Source organism: Elephas maximus, chromosome 7 (assembly GCF_024166365.1).
Source record: "Elephas maximus indicus isolate mEleMax1 chromosome 7, mEleMax1 primary haplotype, whole genome shotgun sequence".
In the NCBI taxonomy this organism is placed as follows: Eukaryota; Metazoa; Chordata; class Mammalia; order Proboscidea; family Elephantidae; genus Elephas; species Elephas maximus.
Genome location: NC_064825.1, coordinates 107,537,565 through 107,558,573, shown reverse-complemented (window position 1 = coordinate 107,558,573; position 21,009 = coordinate 107,537,565). Strand labels below are relative to the sequence as shown.

Genomic DNA, 21,009 nt, shown 5'->3' with positions numbered 1-21,009 from the left:
CAACCGATGACTGCCCTGACAGGGAGCACAACAGAGAACCCCTGAGGGAGCAGGAGATCAGTGCGATGCAGACCCCAAATTCTCACGAAAAGACCATACTTAATGGTCTGACTGTGACTAGAGGAATCCCGGCGGTCATGGTCCCCAAACCTTCTGTAGGCCCAGGACAGGAACCATTCCCGAAGATGCTGATGAAGAGTGAGCTATTTGTATCAGGTGGACACTTGAGACTGTGTTGGCATCTCCTGTCTGGAGGGGGGATGGGAGGATAGAGGGAGTTGGAAGCTGGCAAAATTGTCACAAAAGGAGAGACTGGAAGGGCTGACTGATTAGGAGGAGAGAAATTGGGAGTAGGGTGTAAGGTGTATATAAACTTATATGTGACAGTTTGACATGATTTGTAAACGTTCACTTGAAGCTCAATAAAAGTTAATAAAAAAAAAAAAAGCTTAACCAGTTTTCTCATATCTACCCAAGACAAATACAGAATTTTTTCTTATAAATACATGTATATGAATGTCGATAAAACTTTATCTGGAATACTCAAAAACTAGAATCAGACCAAATGTTCCCCTGCTTGAGAATGGATAAATACATTGTGATATATTCAAGCAAGGTAATAATAGCACTCAATAATAAAAACTAATGAATTAGTGGTACATATAGTTTTTTTTTTAAAGTTTGTTATGCAAATATATAGATGAAAAGTAGAAATTGATACATTGGACTTTGTCAAAATGAAAACTACCCTCGCTTAAACATTTATCCCACAGAAATGAAAAATTATGTTCATTACAAAAACCCTTACACAAATGTTCACAGAAACATTATTTATAATAGCTAAAATGTATAACGACCCCTTCTGAGTGAATAGGTAATCAAACTATACTAAATTCATACATGAAATAATACTCAGCAGTAAAAAAGAACAAATTACTGATGTATACAACAGCGCGGATGGACCTCAATAGCATCACGTGAAGTGAAAAAAGTCCATCACAAAAGCCTGCTGTTGTTACCTGCCATTGAGTGACTCCAACTCATGACGACTTTATGTAAAACAGAACAAAACGTTGCCTGGCCCTGTGCTGTCCTCACAATCATTGGTATGTATGAATCCATTGTTGCAGCCGCTGTGTCAATCCATATCTCATAGAGGCCTTCCTTCTTTGTTGTTGGCCCTCTACTTCACCAAATATGATATTCTCCTCCAGAAACTTATCTTTCCTGATGACATGCCAGAAGCAAGAAAGTCAGACAATGTTATTTTGGAGGCGACAAAATATCTACCTTTAAAGAATTTTTGTTTTGTTAGGTGTTGTTGAGTTGATTGTGACTCATAGCAACCTATAGTACAGGGTAGAAATGCCCCATAGAGTTGACTAGGCTGTAATCTTTATGGGTGCAAATGGCCAGGTTTTTCCTCTCCGGAGTGGCTAGTGGGTTCAAACAGCCAATCTTTCAGTTAGCAGTAGGTGTTTGAACATTCCACCACCAGGGCTCCTTCCATTAAACAATAGACAAGTGAAAAAAAAATTATATATATATATGTAAATTATATATATAAAATATAAATAAATATACATATAAATAGAACAAACCCATTGCTGTCAATTTGATTCTGGCCCATAGCTACCCTATAGGACTGAGTAGAACTGCCCCACAGGGTTTCCAAGGAGTGCCTGGTGGATTTGAACTGCTGACCTTTTGGTTAACAGCTGAACTCTTAACTACTATGCCATACACATACCATTACATAGGGCAAAAAAAAAAAAAAAACAAAACTCACAAATGGATACATTACAAATATTTACAATGACAAAATGCAGCAAAAGATTTATAGCACAGTAAATATATATTCATAGTGAAATGTTACACACAAAATATCACACGTTACAAGGGTGTGTTGACATGGTAGAGCATTATGTCAAGCACAGCAGAAAATGTATGAAGGTGAGAAAGAAGTTTTGGAATGAGGAGTGGACAGAGGGAAAAAAACAAAAAAGATTGAAATCTAATGATGGAAAATAAAATAAACAAGCAAAAAACCTAAACAGAGGGATGATGGCAATTGACTATGAAATGAGAAGCAAGTATAACATTTCTGTTTCTGAGGTCAAAAAGAAAAAAAATAAATAAAAAAACTTTGACAATAGCAATAAGAGCAACAATGACAATTGCAAATGAAGAAATACCATCTGAAGAGACCACCACCGTAGAAGAGGGAATATTGATAGCTCTATTTTATAGATACAATATTTTAACGCAGATCCCTGGGTGGTAAATATGGAAAGTTAGCAAAGACTAGAATGTAAGAATACATGAAAGAGATAAATACAAACATACATACACACTATCTGAAGAAAGACTTGCTCTCAGAAGAATACAAATTATCCCGGACAATTAACAGAGAAACACCACATATTTTTGTTAAGCTATCAAATGCTTCAGGAAAATCAACTAATTGCTTGGCATCTCCTCAGGGAGAATCTCCAAGAGTGAAAAGAAAACCTTTAAATTGTTCTCATCATTCCATGTTAAGAAGCATGTGAGAGAGTCAAGACAGAGGCTTCATTACAGGTAAAAAGTAAGACAATTTCCATATTTTACCAATATCCAGAAAGTTTCAGTGACACTTGCTAGTCCCACCTTTATTCAATGGTGAATTCATTGCAGAATATTAGGATTTCTGATTCAGTTCTATGTGCATTCTACTTTTCAATCGTGCCTTAGACCAGCATCTCTCCCCCTTTTTTCTTCGTATTATTTTTTTCAAATATTCTCAATTTGTTTCAGAGGCTAAATGCTCATAAGCATCTTTGAAACATGATCATTGTATGGCTAAATAATATTTTTACTTTATAAAAATAATTACATGAATAAAAAAGCAAACAAAAAACCAAAGCAGTTGTTCCAGAGTCAGTTCTGACTCACAGCCACCACATGTGTGTAGAGAGCTGTGCTCCATAGGGGTTTCAACGGCTGTGACCTTTCACAAGTAGATCTTTCTTCCTTCCAAGGCACTTCTAAGTGGACTAGACCTGCCAATCTTTCAGTTCGTAGCTGAGCTCCTCGTCGTTGGCACCTCGCAGGTGGCCTAATTATGTAAATAATAGAGCTCAAATATGAAAGTAAAGGAAGACTATGCAGTATTAAAAAATCCTGTGGCAGAATTATGAAGTTGTGTGTATTCAGTCTCCAGTGTTGATGTCTTTCCAAATCGTTAGTTATATACTGGCTCTAGGCTCTTTTTATACCCTTCCAAAATAGAGTTTAACATTTAATGCCTATTTAAATTACTATATAAGTGTGCATTTTTACTAATCTCTTGATGGGGAATAAATAAATTTCCATCTTATGCCTCATGTTGAGGTGTGGAAAACAATTTTTTGGAGTTTAGGAAAATTTTAAGTGCCCAGTTTTATGACAAGAGTATAATATATACAATGTTCTTCAATTTCCGGTGGGATCTGGCATAAAGAAGATGTAATTTTCTCAAAGAACATAGCTTTTTGAGGTAAGAAGTAGATACTCAACAAAGACAGTAAACTATGAAATTTAATTTGGTGCTCTCCATAGAGCTCCAAACCTGTTGACAGTCCTTTTAGCTTCTCTGACTTAACAGAAAAATCATTATTCACCAATGTAAGTGCTTTTTTCCTTCAGCCTTTCATCATTGCAACTAAGCAAGATTTGTATTGAGTTTACTGCATTCACTGTAGTTGTTTTCTTAATTGCAATATCTACTGATACCCAATTCTGTGTTTTTTTTTTATAACATTTATTGTGCTTTAGGTAATAGTTTATATAGCAAATTAATTTTCCAATCAATGATTCTTATCACTAGTTGTTTCATGACCATGCTTTCAATGCCTGCTATGTGTTACCACCCTCTCCATTTCCTCTCTTTGTTCCCTGTTTTCCTTAGGCTTGCTTGGTTGTCCGTCCCTGTCTTCTCATCTCTGGTTTTAGGCGAGTGTCGCCGTTTTGGTCTCATATAGTTGGTTATTCTAAGAAGCACTTTCTTCAAGGATGTTATTGTTTACTTTATAGCCTCATCTATTTTTGACTGAATGGTGGCACCCAGAAGAGACTATAGTTTCATGTTACAAGATTGTCTTATGAAAATTGTCTTGGAGATTCCCGCAATCTCTTTCAGACCATTAAATCTGGTCTAGTTTTTTGTTGTTGTTGTTGTTCTACAATTTTTACCCATTCCACCAGAGTCCTTCTATTATGACACTGGTCAGAGCTGTCTGTAGTGGAAGCCAGGCACCACCTACTCCTTCTGGTCTCAGTTTAAAGCAGTTAGTGGTTCATGTGGGGCCGTTCTTCCTTTGGAGTAACTGCTTCCTCTAGTCTTTGGCTTTCTTTGTTCTCCTTTGCTCCAGGCAGGAAAAGATCAACAGTTGCTTTTCTGACATAAGCACTGTGTGTGCATAAGAAGGAGTTAGGGTATTAGAAGGCTCAAACTCATACACAATGTTTTATATGAGGTAGTGTCTTTCCCCTGTAATCATGCGGTAATTAAGCATGATAATATTATATTTGCCTCTATGCTGGATTTTTCCTCACTCAGAAGCTGCTGGTACTGCTATTTTCATGGTAAGTAGCATCATTTCGAATGATTCATTCTTTTACCTTAAACTGCCATCCTCATCCTTCTCTGGTATTTGTTTGTTTAACCTGTGACTTTTTAGGGATTGGGTTTAGTTATTATGTATATCTTAATTTCAATATACTTATATTTATATACACTGTGTGCTGTATGGAAACCCTGGTTGCATAGTGGTTACATGCTACTGCTGCTAACCAAAGGGTCGGCAGTTCGAATCTGCCAGGCACTCCTTGGAAACTCTGTGGGGCAGTTCTACTCTGTCCTATAGTGCTGCTATGAGTTGTAATAGACTCGATGGTACTGGGTTTGGTTTTTACTGGGTTTATGTGCTATATAATAATACAGAGAATTACCTGCATCCTTAATGTATCGAAGGAGTTAAAATAAAAACCAGGAATCCGTGTATATCTTTTCAGTGCATTTGGTCTTATGCTCTTGAGTAATATTTTTCCTTTAAACTAAAGAATCTCTCTCCAAAAGGAATTTTTTCATGAAACTTCATTATTTAAAATCAGTGACAATGACCTTACATTTTCCCAATTTGCTGAAATTTCCTCTCATTTTCTTAGGATCTTCCATGAGCAAATACATCTGATTTGATAAAAACAACTTAGCATGTGTTAGTTATAAAGAAAATTCCCCTAAGGGGAAGACATGTTGTTGTTCTTATGTGCCATTGAGTAGATTCCAATTCATAGTGACCCTACGTACAACAGAACAAAACACTGCCAGGTCCTACACCACTCTCACAATCATTGTTATGCTTGACTCCATTGTTGCAGCCAATATGTCAATCCATCTCATCGAAGGTTTTCCTCTTTTTCCCCGACCCTTTGCTTTAGCAAGCGTGATGTCCTTCTCTAGGGACTGATCCCTCCTGACAACATTTCCAATGAATGTGAGAGTGAGTCTTGTCACCCTTGCTTCTAAGGAGCACTCTGGCTGTATTTCTTCCAAGAAAGATTTGTTTGTTCTTTTGCCAGTACATGATGTATTCAATATTCTTCTTCAACACCATAATTCAAAGGTGTCAATTCTTTTTCAGCCTTCCTTATTCATCATTCAGCCTTCACATGCTTATGAGGCTATTGAAAATACCATGGCTAGGGTCAGGAGCACCTTCGTCTTCAAGGTGACATCTTCACTTTTCAGCACTTTAAATATTTTGCTGCAGTTTTGCCCAATGCAATGCATCTGTTGATTTCTTGACTGCTGCTTCCATGGGTGTTGATTGTGGATCCAAGTAAGATGAAATCCTTGCAACCTCAAACTTTTCTCCACTGATCATAATACTGCTTATTGGTTCAGTTGTGAGAGTTTTTGCTTCCTTTATGTTGAGGTATAATCCATACTGAAGGCCATAGTCTTTGATTTTCATCGGTAAGTGGTTCAAGTCCTCTTCAGTTTCAGCAAGAAAGATTGTGTCATCTGCATATCACCAGTTGTAAATTAGTCTCCTTCAAATCCTGATGCCCTGTTCTTCTTCCTATAGTCCAGCTTCTCTGACTATTTGCTCAGCAGACAGATTGAATTAGTATGGTGAAAGGACACAATCCTGACACACACTTTTCCTGAGGGGAGGATGTATTTTAAGTAAATTTACATTAGGGTAAACTCATATTAAAATATTTTAACTTAAGTAGACGATATGTTATCCAAAAGACTGTCACACTGATGGTCCACTTTTCCTCATGGAGTCGAAGATAGATAGTGTAGGGAATGGCCAGAGCCAGGTATATGGATAACACACTAGTCAATCTACTCCTCATAGCCCTGACATACAAGTTAAGTCAAACAAAAAGAATTTACATATGCTTTTTTATGTAAAGAAAACTCCTTTCAGGCACCTCACCGTCATCATTAAAAAAGAAAAACACTATCTAATTGATATTTGAGAGCTATTTCCCAACACTGTAAGCACACTGAAACAATAAATCTTCATTTATCTATCCAACAACACTGAAAGGACATGGTCATGTTGAAGATCTCGATAAAGAGATTTAATATCTTATTAGATAACACACAAGTCGAGGTATAACAGAGACTACAACTGTATGTGTCTATTACCAGGGATATTTCCCGGTATAAAGACAAATAATCCCCACCAGGATCTATTAGATTTTCCTTGTGTTCAATACCTGTCAAGTAAGTTTTTTCAGTCTGTACCACCTGTGGCACAAGGGCTTTCATAGGACTACGTTTCGAGGTAAGGCATATTAAATATTTCCACACGTTTTGGCAATTTGTACTTTAAAATTTTTATAATGTAATTAAAATGTGTATCGTAATTTTGTAAATGACATTATGTAATTGTCATTGTATAAATGCCAAACAGAAAACTTAGTAACCATCCATATACCTAAAACTTTTAATTTATTTTTTTAATTCATGTATGTATATGTGTATGTATACATGTATATTTTTATGTATGTGTGTATGTTTATATGTTTGCCTATATGTATATCTACATCTATATGAGAGTTTCTCAATTTCAGCCCTATTGACATTTTGTTGCCCTGTATATATGAGAATGTTTGGTAACATCCCAAGACTCTGTTAGATATCAATAGTATCCTTCTCCTAGGTGTGACTTCTAAAATATCCTAGACATTGACAAATGTTCCTTGGGGAACATATTCATCCCAACTAATAACCAGTTATCTCTCTCTCTTTCTCTCCTTTTTTCCTCTCTCCCTATCCCTCTATCTCTATGTGTTGTTATTGTTGTTGTTAGGTGCCATGGAGTAAGTTGTGGGAGATAGGTTTACATTCAACTACCTGTTTTGGAAAGTTTGGCTTTATCTTATTGATTTTGCATACAAAAACTCTACCAGATGATACTGAATAAAAAATATTAACTATGCTGATGTCTGTATTCAGAATAGGTTTCCTGATAGACCAAGATGGACGAACACAATCTAACAGTGCTGAATGAATTCATTCTGACGGGAATCACAGACCGTCCAGAGCTGCAGGTGCCATTGTTCGGGCTGTTCCTCATCATCTACATGATCTCAGTGGTGGGCAACTTGGGCATCATCATCCTCACCAAGGTAGACTCCAAGCTGCAAACACCCATGTACTTTTTTCTCAGACAGCTGGCTATCACTGATCTTGGTTATTCAACAGCTGTGGGACCCAAAATGTTGGTAAATTTAGTTGTGGATGAAAACACAATCTCTTATTATTTTTGTGCTACACAGCTAGCTTTTTTTACTATGTTCATAACTACCGAACTGTTTATTCTGTCAGCAATGTCCTGTGACCGCTATGTGGCCATTTGTAACCCTCTGCTCTACACAGTCATCATGTCACAGAGGGTGTGTCAGGTGCTGGTTGCAATCATCTATCTCTACAGCACATTTGTTTCTCTTCTCATCACCATAAAGATTTTTAATTTACCCTTCTGTGGCTACAATGTCATCAGTCATTTCTACTGTGATGCTCTCTCCTTGTTCTCTTTGCTCTGCTCAAACACACATGAAATCGAGTTGATCCTGCTGGTCTTAGCAACTTTTGATTTGATTTCATCTCTCCTAATAGTTGTTATTTCTTACCTGCTTGTTCTTGCAGCCATTCTCAGGATGAACTCAGCTGAGGGAAGGTACAAGGCCTTCTCCACCTGTGGATCCCACCTGACAGTGGTGGTAGTGTTCTCTGGGACTTTAATATTTATGTACATGCAGCCCAAGACCAGTCACTCCTTTGACACTGATAAATTGACTTCTGTATTTTACACCCTGGTTATCCCCATGTTGAATCCCTTGATTTATAGCTTAAGGAACAAAGATGTAAAATATGCCCTGCTTAAGACCTGGAGAAAAAAAAGCAATGTATTTTCTTAAGTTTGAAGTACCATATGATTCTTATAAATTTACATTATGGACTTTAAACCTTTTCTGTGTGCCTCCAATGAGAATAGCAACCACAAATATATTCAACATATATTTGTAAATTGCCTTCTATGTGCCAGTTACTCTTCTAAGTGCTCTAAACGTATTGAGGAACAAAGGCGTAAAAACCTTTGCCTCCCTTGAAAGGGAGAGATGGATCACAAACAAAATAATTAAGTCAGTTTTATAGTACAGGAGAATGTGTTGGGGCCCTGTGGTAGAGTGGTTAAAGTGCTTGAACGCTAACTGAAAAGTCCATGATTTGAAGCCACCATCCACTCAATGGGAGGAAGATGTGGTAATCGGGTCCCGTAAAGATTTACAGCCTTGGAAGCCCTATGGGGCAGTTCTACCCTTTCCTATAGGGTCACTATGAGTTGCAATAGTCTCGATGGCAGTGGGTTTGGGTTTTTGGAGAATGTGTTGGCAACTACGAAATCAGGCAAGGAGAGTGGATATGCAAAGTGGGGGTGGGAAAAAAGTACTAGGTACAAAATTGGAATCACAGTGATTCTGGTGTTTTTTTTTTTTTCAACTATTAGAATAAGCTTTGCAGGGCCATTATGTGTTTTTGTCTGTTTGTGTAAGCCCTTGCCTTCTGTTTTAACCTTTGTAGTCTTCTGAGCGGTGTATTAGATTCAGACCAGGCTGAAAGGAGTCTCAGTGTATGTGATGATTTGAATTACTCTGTTATCTGAATTTGCTCAAATGCCCTCTTTCCAGACCTTGGAGCTCCATTCTTTCCTCGTTAATGCCTTTACTTTCACATGAAAATCTGTTAACTGAACATACCTTGCAGTTTAGCCATCCACAAGTTCAGCTCTGCATCTGACTTGGTTTTAATCTGCCGATTTTGTCTATATCAGAATATATACCAATTAAGATAAGCTTCTTGAAGACAACCATAGAGCCTCTCAGTTCTGAAATCCTTTTCCCACAGGTTATTCTTCTTTAACAATTATCTTTGTTATTGTATATGTTGTTGCCTTTTTGTATCTATATGAAGAACTTAAAAAAAAATTTTTTCTTTAATTATTTTTTTATTTCCTTGAGTAACAGGATATTCTATTATGAGCTAAGTTGACTTTCACTGGTTTGGTATTCCTAAACTTTGCTCTATATTTATAATGCACTATATTTTTATTGATTTTTATTCACCCTATTATGAGAAGAAAAATGAGTTAATCCCATAGTTTTGCCCATGCTGTATTTCTAAATCAAGTAAGGTCTGTTATGTGGCAAGGATATAGTTATCTTGCCTTGTGGACATAGTAGCTCCATGTTACTCCTCAAATTTTTCCGTACATTTTTCTTTCTTTCTTTTTTTTAATTTCTAGGATTTTATTGAAGCTACTAGGGCCTAGGAGCCCTGGAACTTGTGCTTAAGAGCTCAGCTGTTAACCAAAAGGTTGACAGTTCAAATACAACAGCTGCTCCTGGGAAAACCTATAGAGCAGTTCTGCTCTGTACTATAGGGTCGTGATGTTTTGGAACCAACTCAGTGGCACCTAACAATGACAACTAGAGTCTAAATTATTTTCTTGGTTCACAATCATAAAATAATATCCCCTGTGTAGCCAATGAAATTTGAATAAGTTAGTTAATTGGAATATGAGAAAAAAGATGCATGCTTTATTGTCATGTGAGCATAAATATTTTGAAAAGTTTGAAGTAATTAGAAGATTAAGATGGTCATGAACACTACCAGGTAATAATATTTCACATTGATTGAATGCTATATTATCATCATTCTTCAGGTTTTAATTAATCATCATAACAACTCTATGAGGTAGGTTCTGTTAATATTTAGATTTTTAGGAGATGAAATGGAGGCTCAGAGAGGGCTAATAAATTATCCAAGTTCAACTCATGAAAGATAAATTAATTGTCCAAGTTCACAGATGTTTTATGCATTAGAGTCAAGTTTCAAGCATGGTCTAGCTCCAGTTTCCATGCTCACACAACTACTCTAAATTATCTCTTAATATCAATATTTTGCTTCAATGATGTCATCCTCAAGATGACAGAGAATAAAACTTCACTCTGGCAGGTATCAGACTAAAAGAAGAGAAATAGCAGTGGGGTTTCTAAAATAGTGAATACCTAGGACAATGTCTGAGAGAGAAAGTAAATTCCATAAAGACGATGAATTAATCAATTGACTCAACAAGCTAATCAGTTGATTTTGGACGCATGACTTGCTCAAACCAAATAATGGAAAACCATCACAAAGTGGATGCAGGACATAGTCTGAGCAGGTTTATAATAAATGTGCAGTGAGGGATACCAGGAATTATTATTAAATAGTAAGAAATGTGATCAAAATAAGTGAGCAAAGAAGCTCCTATTTTAATAAATGATTTCTGGATTTTTGCCTTGAGAAGTTCAGTCTCCTTTTAAAAAATAGAAGTAGAATTTAAAAAAGAAGAAGAAGAAAGGTAAAACACTGTTGCTAATGACTCATAGAAGTCGCCAGGGGCTTGTCAAGGTCAATGTTACTTCCGTATAGAAGGAGGTCTGTGAGGAGAAGATTTATTCCCACCTTCTTCTGCTTCCTGGGCTTTGTTGTTGTGTGAGCTCAATTTTTTGGGTATTTAATGACAAAAGATTGGGAAATACATTGATTTGGATTTTGCTGAGCTACTGGACCAGTGAAAGCCATCAGGCTGAACTACTGGACTTTGTTTTTTTGTTTTGCTTTGATTATATAGAAATTAAACCCTCTTCCATGAGCTAATGTTTAAGTGATCCATTTATTTATTTAGTGTTTCATTACATGCACTGGAAAAGCATTCTTAGATGATACAATTGGAAGAGACAAAAGCACCACATTCAATTGGCAAGTTTGGGGACTATGGGGTTCTATGTTGTGCCATTTACAGATAAAAATGTGAAAGAACCAGCTGAAAATATGCAATATGTTAGACATTGCAATGTTAATGTAAACATACAGAGCTCCCCACTACAAGAATCATACAGATCAAAAGGAGCAACATACCACTCAAGGATATCCATCAACCCAAAAATATGTATTTGTCTAATAGGCCTGTGTAGTTTTTCACTGAAGAGGCATCTGAAAATAAGAGAGACAGAGAAACAGAGAGAGAATGAAAAGAAAATACTAACTGAGGAGGTTGAGTATACAAGTTAAATACTATTATAGTTAGAATAAGAAACAATCAGTGATTCATTAAATATTTCATAGACCTCAATAATCTTAATACTTAATGTTATTGATAGGTGCAGGCCAGTCGGTTCTGACTCAGTGACCCCATGGACAACAAAAAAGAATCGCTGCCCCATCCTGGGTTATCCTCATAATCTTTGCTATTCTTGAGCTCATTGTTTCAGGCACTGTGCCAATCCATCTCATTGAGGGTGTTCCTCTTTTTCACTCACTCTGTCATTACCAATCACGATATCCTTCTCCAGGAACTGGTCCCTTCCACCAAGTGTCAAATAGTAATGGCATATAATTTCTAAATTAGAGAAAGTTACTAATAAGCAGTCCATGAGGGCCAAAATATGACCTTGAGTATATCCCACCTGAATTTGGAGACCATCTCAAGATTAGACTGTACTTACTGAGCACTAATGATAGAAGACCAGATGAGTTATGGGAAGACATCAAGGACATCATACATGAAGAAAGCAAAAGGTCATTAAAAAGACAGGAAAGAAAGAAAAGACCAAAATGTCAAGAGAGACTTTGAAACTTGGTCTTGATCATAGTGTAGCTAAAGAGAATGAAAGAAATGAAGTAAAGGAGCTGAACAGAAGATTTCAAAAGGCAGCTCTAGAAGAAAGAGTAAAATATTCTAATGAGATGTGCAAAGCCCTAGAGTTAGAAAACCAAAGGGAAAAACACTCGGAATTTCAAAAGCTGAACAGAAAAGAACTGCCCTGTAGGGTTGCCTAGTCTGTAATCTTTATGGGTGCAGATGGCCAGGTCTTTTCTGCTCGTAATGGCTTGATGGTTCACACTGCCAACCTTTCAGTTAACAGTGGGTGTTTCTACATTGCACTGAAAGAATGCCTCCCATTAAAGAAAAGACAAGTGAATGAAAATATATGTATATATACATACCATTATATATGACATATAATAAAATTAAAAAATCACGTTAACAAAAAGTAAAATGTAATAATGTATGAAATAGATACATACAGACATGCACAAACACTATACGAAGAAAAACTTGCCCACTGGTGAATACAAATTGTCCTGGACATTTAACTGACAACCCCAAGGTATTTTGTTAAGTTTTCAAATGCTTCAGGGACAATCAACAAATTGCTTGGCATCTCCTCAGGGAGTAACTCCAAAGGTGAAAAAAATCTACAAATGTGTCTCATTATGCCATGTTAAGCAACAATGGGGGAGTCAAGACAGAGGCTTCATTACAGGTAAAACAGTAAGACTGTTTTGATATTTTACCAACATCCAGAATGTTTCAGTGACATTTGCAAGGTCCAACCTTTATTCAATGGCAACCAAACCCATTGCAATCTACTTGATTCCGATTCATAGCGACCTTATAGGACAGAGTAGAACTGCCCCATAGGGTTTCCAAGGAGCAGCTGGTGAATTCAAACTGCTGTTCTTTTGATTAACAGCCATAGCTTTTAACCACTAAGCCACCAGGGTTTCCGTTCAATGGCAAAGTCTTTGCAAAATACTAGGATGTCTGATTCAGTTCTGTGTGCATTCTACTTTTCAATAGTGCCTGAAACTAGAGTCTCTCTCTCCTCTTTTTCTTCATATTATTTTTTTCAAATATTCTCAACTTGTTTCAGAGGTTATGTGGTTGTAAATATCTTTGAAACATTATCATGATATGGCTAAGTAATATTTTTACTTTATGTAAATAATTATAAGAATAAACAACAAACAAGAAAACCAGCAGTGCTGGAAGCAGTTCCGACTCATACCCACTCCATGTGTGTTAGAGAACTGTGCTCCAAAGAGTTTTCAATGGCTATGACCTCTCAGAAGTAGATGTTTCTTTCTTCCAAGGCATCTTTGCATGGACTCTGTTTTGTTCTGTTGTTCATGGGGTTTCTGTGATCAGTACTAACTCCATGGCACCTCACAACAACAACAACTATTAAGATTACTGGGGACCATTAAGTACTTTAATGAATCACAGATTATTTCTTGTTATAACTGTAATAATATTTAACTTGGATATCAACCTCCTCGATTAGTATTATCACTCTCTCTCTCTCTCAATCTCTTTCTCTTTCTTTGTCTCTCTCATTTTCAGGGGCCCCTTCAATGAAAAACAATATAAGTGGATTTGACAAATTTATTTTCTTTGGGATAGATAGATATCACTGAGTTGTGTGTTTTTCTGTTTGATCTGTATGATTACTCTAGTGGGAAGCTCTTCAATATTTATGTTAATCATAGCCATACCCAATATGTTGCATATCTTCAACTGGTTCTTTCACATCTTGTTAGGTGCGTTGAGTTGGTCCCGACTCATAGTGACCCTATGCACAACAGAACGAAACACTGCCCGGTCCTGAGCCATCCTTACAATCGTTGTTATACTTGAGCTTATTGTTGCAGCCACTGTGTCAATCCACCTTGTTGAAGGTCTTCCTCTTTTCCACTGACCCTGTACTCTGCCAAGCATGATGCCCTTCTTCAGGGACTGATCCCTCCTGAAAACATGTCCAAAGTATGTAAGACACAGTCTCGCCATCATTGCCTCTAAGGTGCATTCTGGCCGCACTTCAAGTCTTAGTGTATATGAATGGCACAACCTACAATTCCATGGTGTCCAAACTTCACAATTGCATGTGTTACTTCTGCCTCTTCCCACTGTATCCTCTAGGAATGTTTTTCCCAGGCATGTAATGAAACACTCAATAAATAAATGGATCACTCAAACATTAGCTTAAAAAAGATGTTTTAATTTATTAAAAAAAAAAAAATGTCTAGTAGTGGGGCCCAGCATCTCTCATTGATTCAGAAACTCAGCAAAATCATAGTTAATATATTTGCCAATCCCTTGTCCTGAAACTAAATTCCCCAAAATTGAAGTTTCCACAGCAACAAAGTCCAGGAGCAAAGGATAATGGGGAATAAATTTTCCCCTCACATCCCTCATTTTCTAAGGAAGCAATATCAATCCTATCTTTATTTTTAAAAAGGTGGCTGAACTTCTCAAGGCAGGAATCCGCAAACCCTGTGGACCTGTCCCTTTGTCCAGCCACTGGCATAAGGGGTCCACTGATTTGCAGTGCCCTTCAGCCTGCCGAGGCCTGTGGGGGCCAATTCAACACTGCATGCCCTTATTAGCATAAAAAAGCAGGGCATATACCTGAAGCCCATTTTCAACTGCAGCAGCCAAAGGGGAGCTGCAGATCTGTGATATTTGACACCACTGTGCCTCTTAAGCAGGGCCCTCACCCAACCACACCAGGTGCCTGAGGGCTGGCAGCATCATCCACTCCGTCTAGGCACCCAGGACCAAAAAAAAAAACCAAACCAAAACCCATTGTTATCGAGTGGATTCCGACTCAGAGTGACCCTATAGGACAGGGTATACCTGCCCCACAGAGTTTCCAAGGAGCACCTGGTGGATTTGAACTGCCAGCCTTTGGGTTAGCAGCTGAATCACTTAACCACTATGCCACCAGGGTTTCTACCGCCCAGGACAGGCACCTGAAATTAAGTGGTGCCTCCTAATCCCTCCAGCCAACAACACTGGATTCCCAAGGGCGGTCTGCAATACCAACCACCCCCGCCCCCACCCACATACACTTACTTCTCCAGCTACATCTTTACCTGCATCTTATATCTATATTTACGTCTTTATCTATGTGTATATCTATATCAGGGGTTCTCATCTTTTGCCCTAGTGACATTTTGTGCTGGAAATTTTGTCATTGTGAGGAGTTACCCTGTATATAATAGGAGGTTTAGTAACATCCCTGGCTTCCATTAGATACCAGTAGTGCCCTTCCCCTAGTTGTGACATCCAAAATATCCCAGGCATTAAGAAATGTTCTTTGGGAAGCAAATCTTCCTCAGTTGATAACAAGTTAGTTCTCTCTTTCTCTCCCTATTTCTTCCTTTCTCTCTCTCTGTCTTTATGGACCTATGCTTTATTTGTGGGAGGTGGGTTTACTTTCAAATATCTATATTGGAAAGTTTGGACTTATCTTATTCATTTAGCATATTGCCTTTGTACACTAAAAATCTACCAGATGATACTACATAAAAGTCATTGACTATGTGGACGTCTCTATCCAGAACAGGTTTCCTGATAGAATAAGATGGACAAACACAGTCTAACAGTGCTGAATGAATTCATTCTGACGGGAATCACAGACCGCCCTGAGCTGCAGGCTCCATTGTTCGGGCTGTTCCTCATCATCTACATGATCTCAGTGGTGGGCAACTTGGGCATCATCATCCTCACCAAGACGGACTCCAAGCTACAAACTCCCATGTACTTTTTTCTCAGACACCTGGCTATCACTGATCTTGGTTAATCAACAACTGTGGGACCGAAAATGTTAGACAATTTTGTTGTAGGTGAAAATACAATCTCCTATTATTTTTGTGTTATACAACTAGCATTCCTTCTCATGTTCATCATTAGTGAATTTTTCATTTTGTCAGCAATGTCTTATGATCGCTATGTGGCCTTCTGTCACCCTCTGCTCTACACAGTCATCATGTCACAAAGGGTGTGTTGGGTGCTGATGGCAATCCCCTATCTCTACAGCACGATTGTTTCTCTTCTCATCACCATAAAGATTTTTAATTTATCCTTCTGTGGCTACAATGTCATCAGGCATTTCTACTGTGACAGTCTCCCCTTGTTATCTTTGCTCTGCTCAGACACACGTGAAATTGAATTGATCATTTTCATTTTAGCAGCTTTTGATTTCATTTCATCCCTTCTAACAGTTCTTGTTTCTTACCTGCTCGTTTTTGTAGCCATTTTCAGGATGAACTCAGCTGAGGGCAAGAACAAGGCCTTCTCCACCTGTGGATCCCACCTGACAGTGGTGGTAGTGTTCTATGGGACTTTAATCTTTATGTACATGAACCACAAGTCCAGTCATTCCTTTGAAACTGATACAGTGGCTTCCATATTTTACACCCTGGTTATTCCAGTGTTGAATCCTTTGATTTATAGCTTTCGGAACAAAGATGTAAACTATGCCCTACATAGGTCATGGAAAAAAATAAACAATATCTTTTCTACCATTCAATGCATCGTAAGGTTCCTATGAATTATTTCATGGGCTTCAGACTTTACCTGTGTGTCTCCATAGAGAATGAAAATACATTCCACATGTATTTATAAATTTCTTATGTGTTAGTAATGCTTCTAAATGAATTGAGGAACAAAAGAGTAAGCAAAAGAGTAAAAACCTTTGCCTTCCTGGAAGGGAAGAGATGGATCACAAACATAAAAATTAAGTAAATTTTATTGTGCAGAAGAATGTGTTGGGCTGGTGGCACAGCGCTTAAAGTGTTTGGCTGTTAACTGAAAGGTCAGCAGTTCAAACCCACCAGGCACTGCCTGGGAGAAAGACGTGGCAGTAGGCTTCCACCAAGATTTACAGCCTTGTAAACCCTATGGGGCAGTTCTACTGTGTCCTATAGAGTCCTTAGGAGTCAGAATCTACTTCACCACAGTGCATTTGGTTTTTTTGAGAATGTGCTCTAAAACAAAACCCTTTGCCACTGAGTCTATTCTGAGTCATAGTGACCTTAGATGACACGGTAGAACTGCTCCATAGGGTTTTTAAGGAGTGGCTGGTAGATTTGAACTGTTGGCTGACCTTTTGGTTAGCAGCCAAGTTCTTAACCAATGCACCACCGGGGCTCCAGGAGAATGTTTTGGGAACCATGAAATCAGGCAAGGAGAGTGGATATGCTGAGTGGGAATAGGAAGAAGTAGTAGGCACACAAGTGGAGTTACAATGATTCTGGTGTTTCTTTTATTTCAACTATTAGAAAAAATTTTTCTGCATCAGGTCTTATGTTTTTGTAACCGTGTTTGTGTCAGCTGTTGCCTTTTGTCAAAGTTCCTGAGGGGGATATTGGGTTCAGGCCAGATTGCAAGAATTTTCAGGGTAGTATGATGATTTGAAGTTCTCAGTTATCTAAATTTGCTCAAATGTCTGCGTTCTAGACCTTGAAGTTCCATTCTTTTCTTATTAATGCCTTTACTTTCACATGTAAATTTGTTAAATCAACAGACCTTACAATCTAGCAATCTACAGGTTCAGATCTGCATCTGACTTTTTTTTTAATCAACCCATTTTGCCTAGGTCCAGGAGTGGGGAAAGGATTCCAAACCTGGGAGCAACTCTGGATGATCTCAAGAAATTTATCTTAATTTTTTTTTTAATGTATATTCTGACCTATAGATCAATTAAGATAAATTTCTTGAGGTCATCCAGAGTTGCTCCCAGTTTTGGAATCCCTTCCCCACTCATTGTTTTTATTTAATAATTATCTTTTTTTGTTTCATGAGTTGTTTTCTTATCTATATGAAAAACTTTTTTAAGTGTTCATTGAATTATTTTTTGTGTATTTTCTTGGGTAACAAGATATTCTATGATGAGTTAAGTTTGCTACCTCTGTTTCATTGGTTTGGCTTCCCTAAATTTGGTCAATATTTATTGTGCACTACATTTTCATTGCCTTTTGTTCACCCTACTTATGAGAAGCAAAATGAGATAATCCCATGGTTTGCACCGTGCTGTATTTCTAATGCAAGTGAGGTCTGTTATGTAGCAAGGATACAGTTACCTTTATGCACATAGGTGCTCCATGTTACTCCTCAAAATTTTTCATGAATATTCTACTCTGTTGAGTAGTGTCTGGGGTCTTAAAAGCCTGTGAGCAGCAATCTAGGATACTCCACTGGTCTCACCCCTTTGGGAGCAAGGAAGAATGAAGAAAACTGAATTCATAAGGGAAAGATTAGTACAAAGGACTAACGGACCACATCTACCACGGCCTCCACCAGAGTGTGTCCAGCACAACTAGATGGTGCCTAGATACCACCACTGACTGTTCCGACAGAGATCACAGTAGAAGGTCCCAGACAGAGCTGGAGAAAAATGTAGACCAAAATTCCAATTGAAAAAGAAAGACTAGACTTGCTGGCCTGACAGAGACTGAAGAAACCCTTAGATTATGGCCTCCAAACATGCTTTTAGCTCAGTAATGAGGCCACTCCTGAGGCTCAACCTTCAGCCAAAGATTGAACAGTCCCATGGAACAAAACAAAATTAAAGGGGTGCACCAGCCTTGGGGCAGGAACTGGAAGGAAGGAGGGAACAGGACAGCTGCTAATAGGGAATCCAGGGTTAAGAAGTGTAAGGGTTGACATGTCCTGGGTTTGTTAACCTATGGCATACAACAATGTGTATACCAACTGTTTGATGAGAAACTAGTTTGTTCTGTAAACCTTCATCTAAAGTCAATAAAAATAAATAAATAAAAATTTCCATGAATTTTTTTTTTTTTTTTTCTTTTCAAAATTTCTAGGCTTCTGTTGAAGCTATTGAGTCAATCATTTTCTTGGTTCAAGTTAGTGAAATAAAATCCCCTGTGTAGCCAATTACATTTCAATGAAAATAGTTCATTGGAATATAAGAAAAAGGTGCATGTAATATTGTCATGTGAGCATCAATATTTTTAAAAGTTTAAAGCAGTTAGAAGGTGAAGATTGTCATGATAAACAGAGCTCCCCAGGCTCAGGAAAATTCCACTGCCTCACACAGCTTGCTTGGCGTGCCCCGCAGTTTTACATTAAAATCCTGGTTCCTTTGCTTGGTATGCCCTATAGCTTTGTGTTAAAATCCTGGTTCCCCTCTCCTTAACTGCTTCCCAAAACTAGATGAAATTGACGGAAACAAGTTCAGGTGCCATGTTGACATTCAGGACAGCCTTTTAGTTTTCATATATAGTAATACTGTGCCTCTGGGTAGAGTTTAACCACGATATTCTGAACACATGATGCATAAAGTTATACTAAAACCCCATTGCAGCTGCATAGTATGATTAATAATGTTGCTGACATAACTTGTATGAACTTCCTACTGGTAAACCCCTTATAAGCAACCTTTCCCATTGTCCTCTCTGAGCAGTCTTGGCAGCAGCTTCAACTGTTTCCTTTCCTTGCACAAGAAAATAAGCATGCTTTTCTACCCTCCCACCTCAGTCTATTGATTATTGTCTGAGTCAAGGTGCACCAAGCAGAGCCTGGAGTTTCTGCCCTGCAATATTTCTGATGAGCCAGGCAGGAGTCATCTGCTCTGTTCCAGAAGTGGATTGCAGAACAGACTGGCCCTGACATCTGGTGCCACCAGGAGATTTCCTCCAGAGTCCTTCTAGCAGCTCTGGAAGCCAATCTGCCTGGGACCCTATGGTGACCTCATGGGAGACATGAAATGCCCCTGGGTTATTTGGTAAGTACATATATAAGGCCTTAGAACAGCCCCAAGAAGCAGGAGGGATTAACTGTTGAGGGCATTACAGGTTCTAGGTATTTGGGGTTATTTGGTAAACAACAGGGTAGTTCCTAGGTAAGGCCTTAAGAGTCCCTAGAAGCATGAGGAATTGACTCTTGAGGTAGTAAAAGGCTCTAGGTATCTGTTAATAGGTTGGTGCAATGAATTAGGTCGTATGAGTGTGTAACGTGTGTGTATGAGGCATTTAGACAGTTCACAGGCACAGACTCTGAAAGTCTTGAAAAGGCTTGCATTGCAAATATGACTTTTATCAGGCAGAGTGCCAAGAAAATACAGAGAAAACTCCAAAAACTTGAGGGAGGTGTGGAGTTGGGGATCTCATGGTTTGTTGAACTTGCTAATCAGGTATATTCCAAACAAGACCGAGAAGAGGAAAATAGAAAAAAAAAACACTGATCAGAAGAGACAGGCTGCATTCCTGCACACCAACTTGTGGGGAAATGACCTGTCTTCTGGCAACGCAAGAAAAGGGGGGCCCCTGAGGAGAGAGGGTCGTGGGAGGCCCTGACCCCAATTAAGCTGAGACCAGCATGCCTAGTGCAAACAGAGAGGATATTAGAAGAGAGAGTGACCTAAATTCTTACCCAGCAGTAATAAAGAGCATGGGGTTGCCCAGCGGCCCATGATGCCAATGGGGAAAGACTCAGATTGAGGAATAAAGGCAAGTCTACAACCTGAGCCTCTGGTTATAATGAAGAGGGTTACAGCTGTATGGTTTCTAGTGGATTCCAGAACAATCCACTCTTTCCTGATCTAGAAAAATCATAGCCCCAATGAAACAAACTGTGTTGGTCTGGGAGTCTCAGGTGAAAGAGAGAAGACTTCCTTCCTCCAAACTCTAATTTGCTCTATACAAGGAAAGTCATTAACACAGTCTTTTCTCTACATACCTGACTCTTCCATTCCCTTGCTAGAAAGAGCCTTCTTGTGAAAACTGCAAGCACAATTTTTTTTTTTTTTAGAAAGAGACCATGCAGA

The 21,009-nt window shown here is 38.3% G+C and overlaps 1 protein-coding gene and 1 pseudogene across 1 annotated transcript; both read left to right on the top strand.

Annotated features, from left to right (window-relative positions):
* The first annotated feature begins 7,521 nt into the window (after positions 1–7,521).
* LOC126079867 (olfactory receptor 8K3-like) lies at positions 7,522–8,463 on the top strand. Its single transcript, XM_049891229.1, has one exon. The coding sequence runs from the start codon at positions 7,522–7,524 to the stop codon at positions 8,461–8,463; it is 942 nt and encodes a 313-aa protein (XP_049747186.1).
* Positions 8,464–15,801: 7,338 nt separating this feature from the next.
* Positions 15,802–16,770, top strand: LOC126080255 (olfactory receptor 8K3-like; annotated as a pseudogene).
* The last annotated feature ends 4,239 nt before the right edge of the window (positions 16,771–21,009 follow it).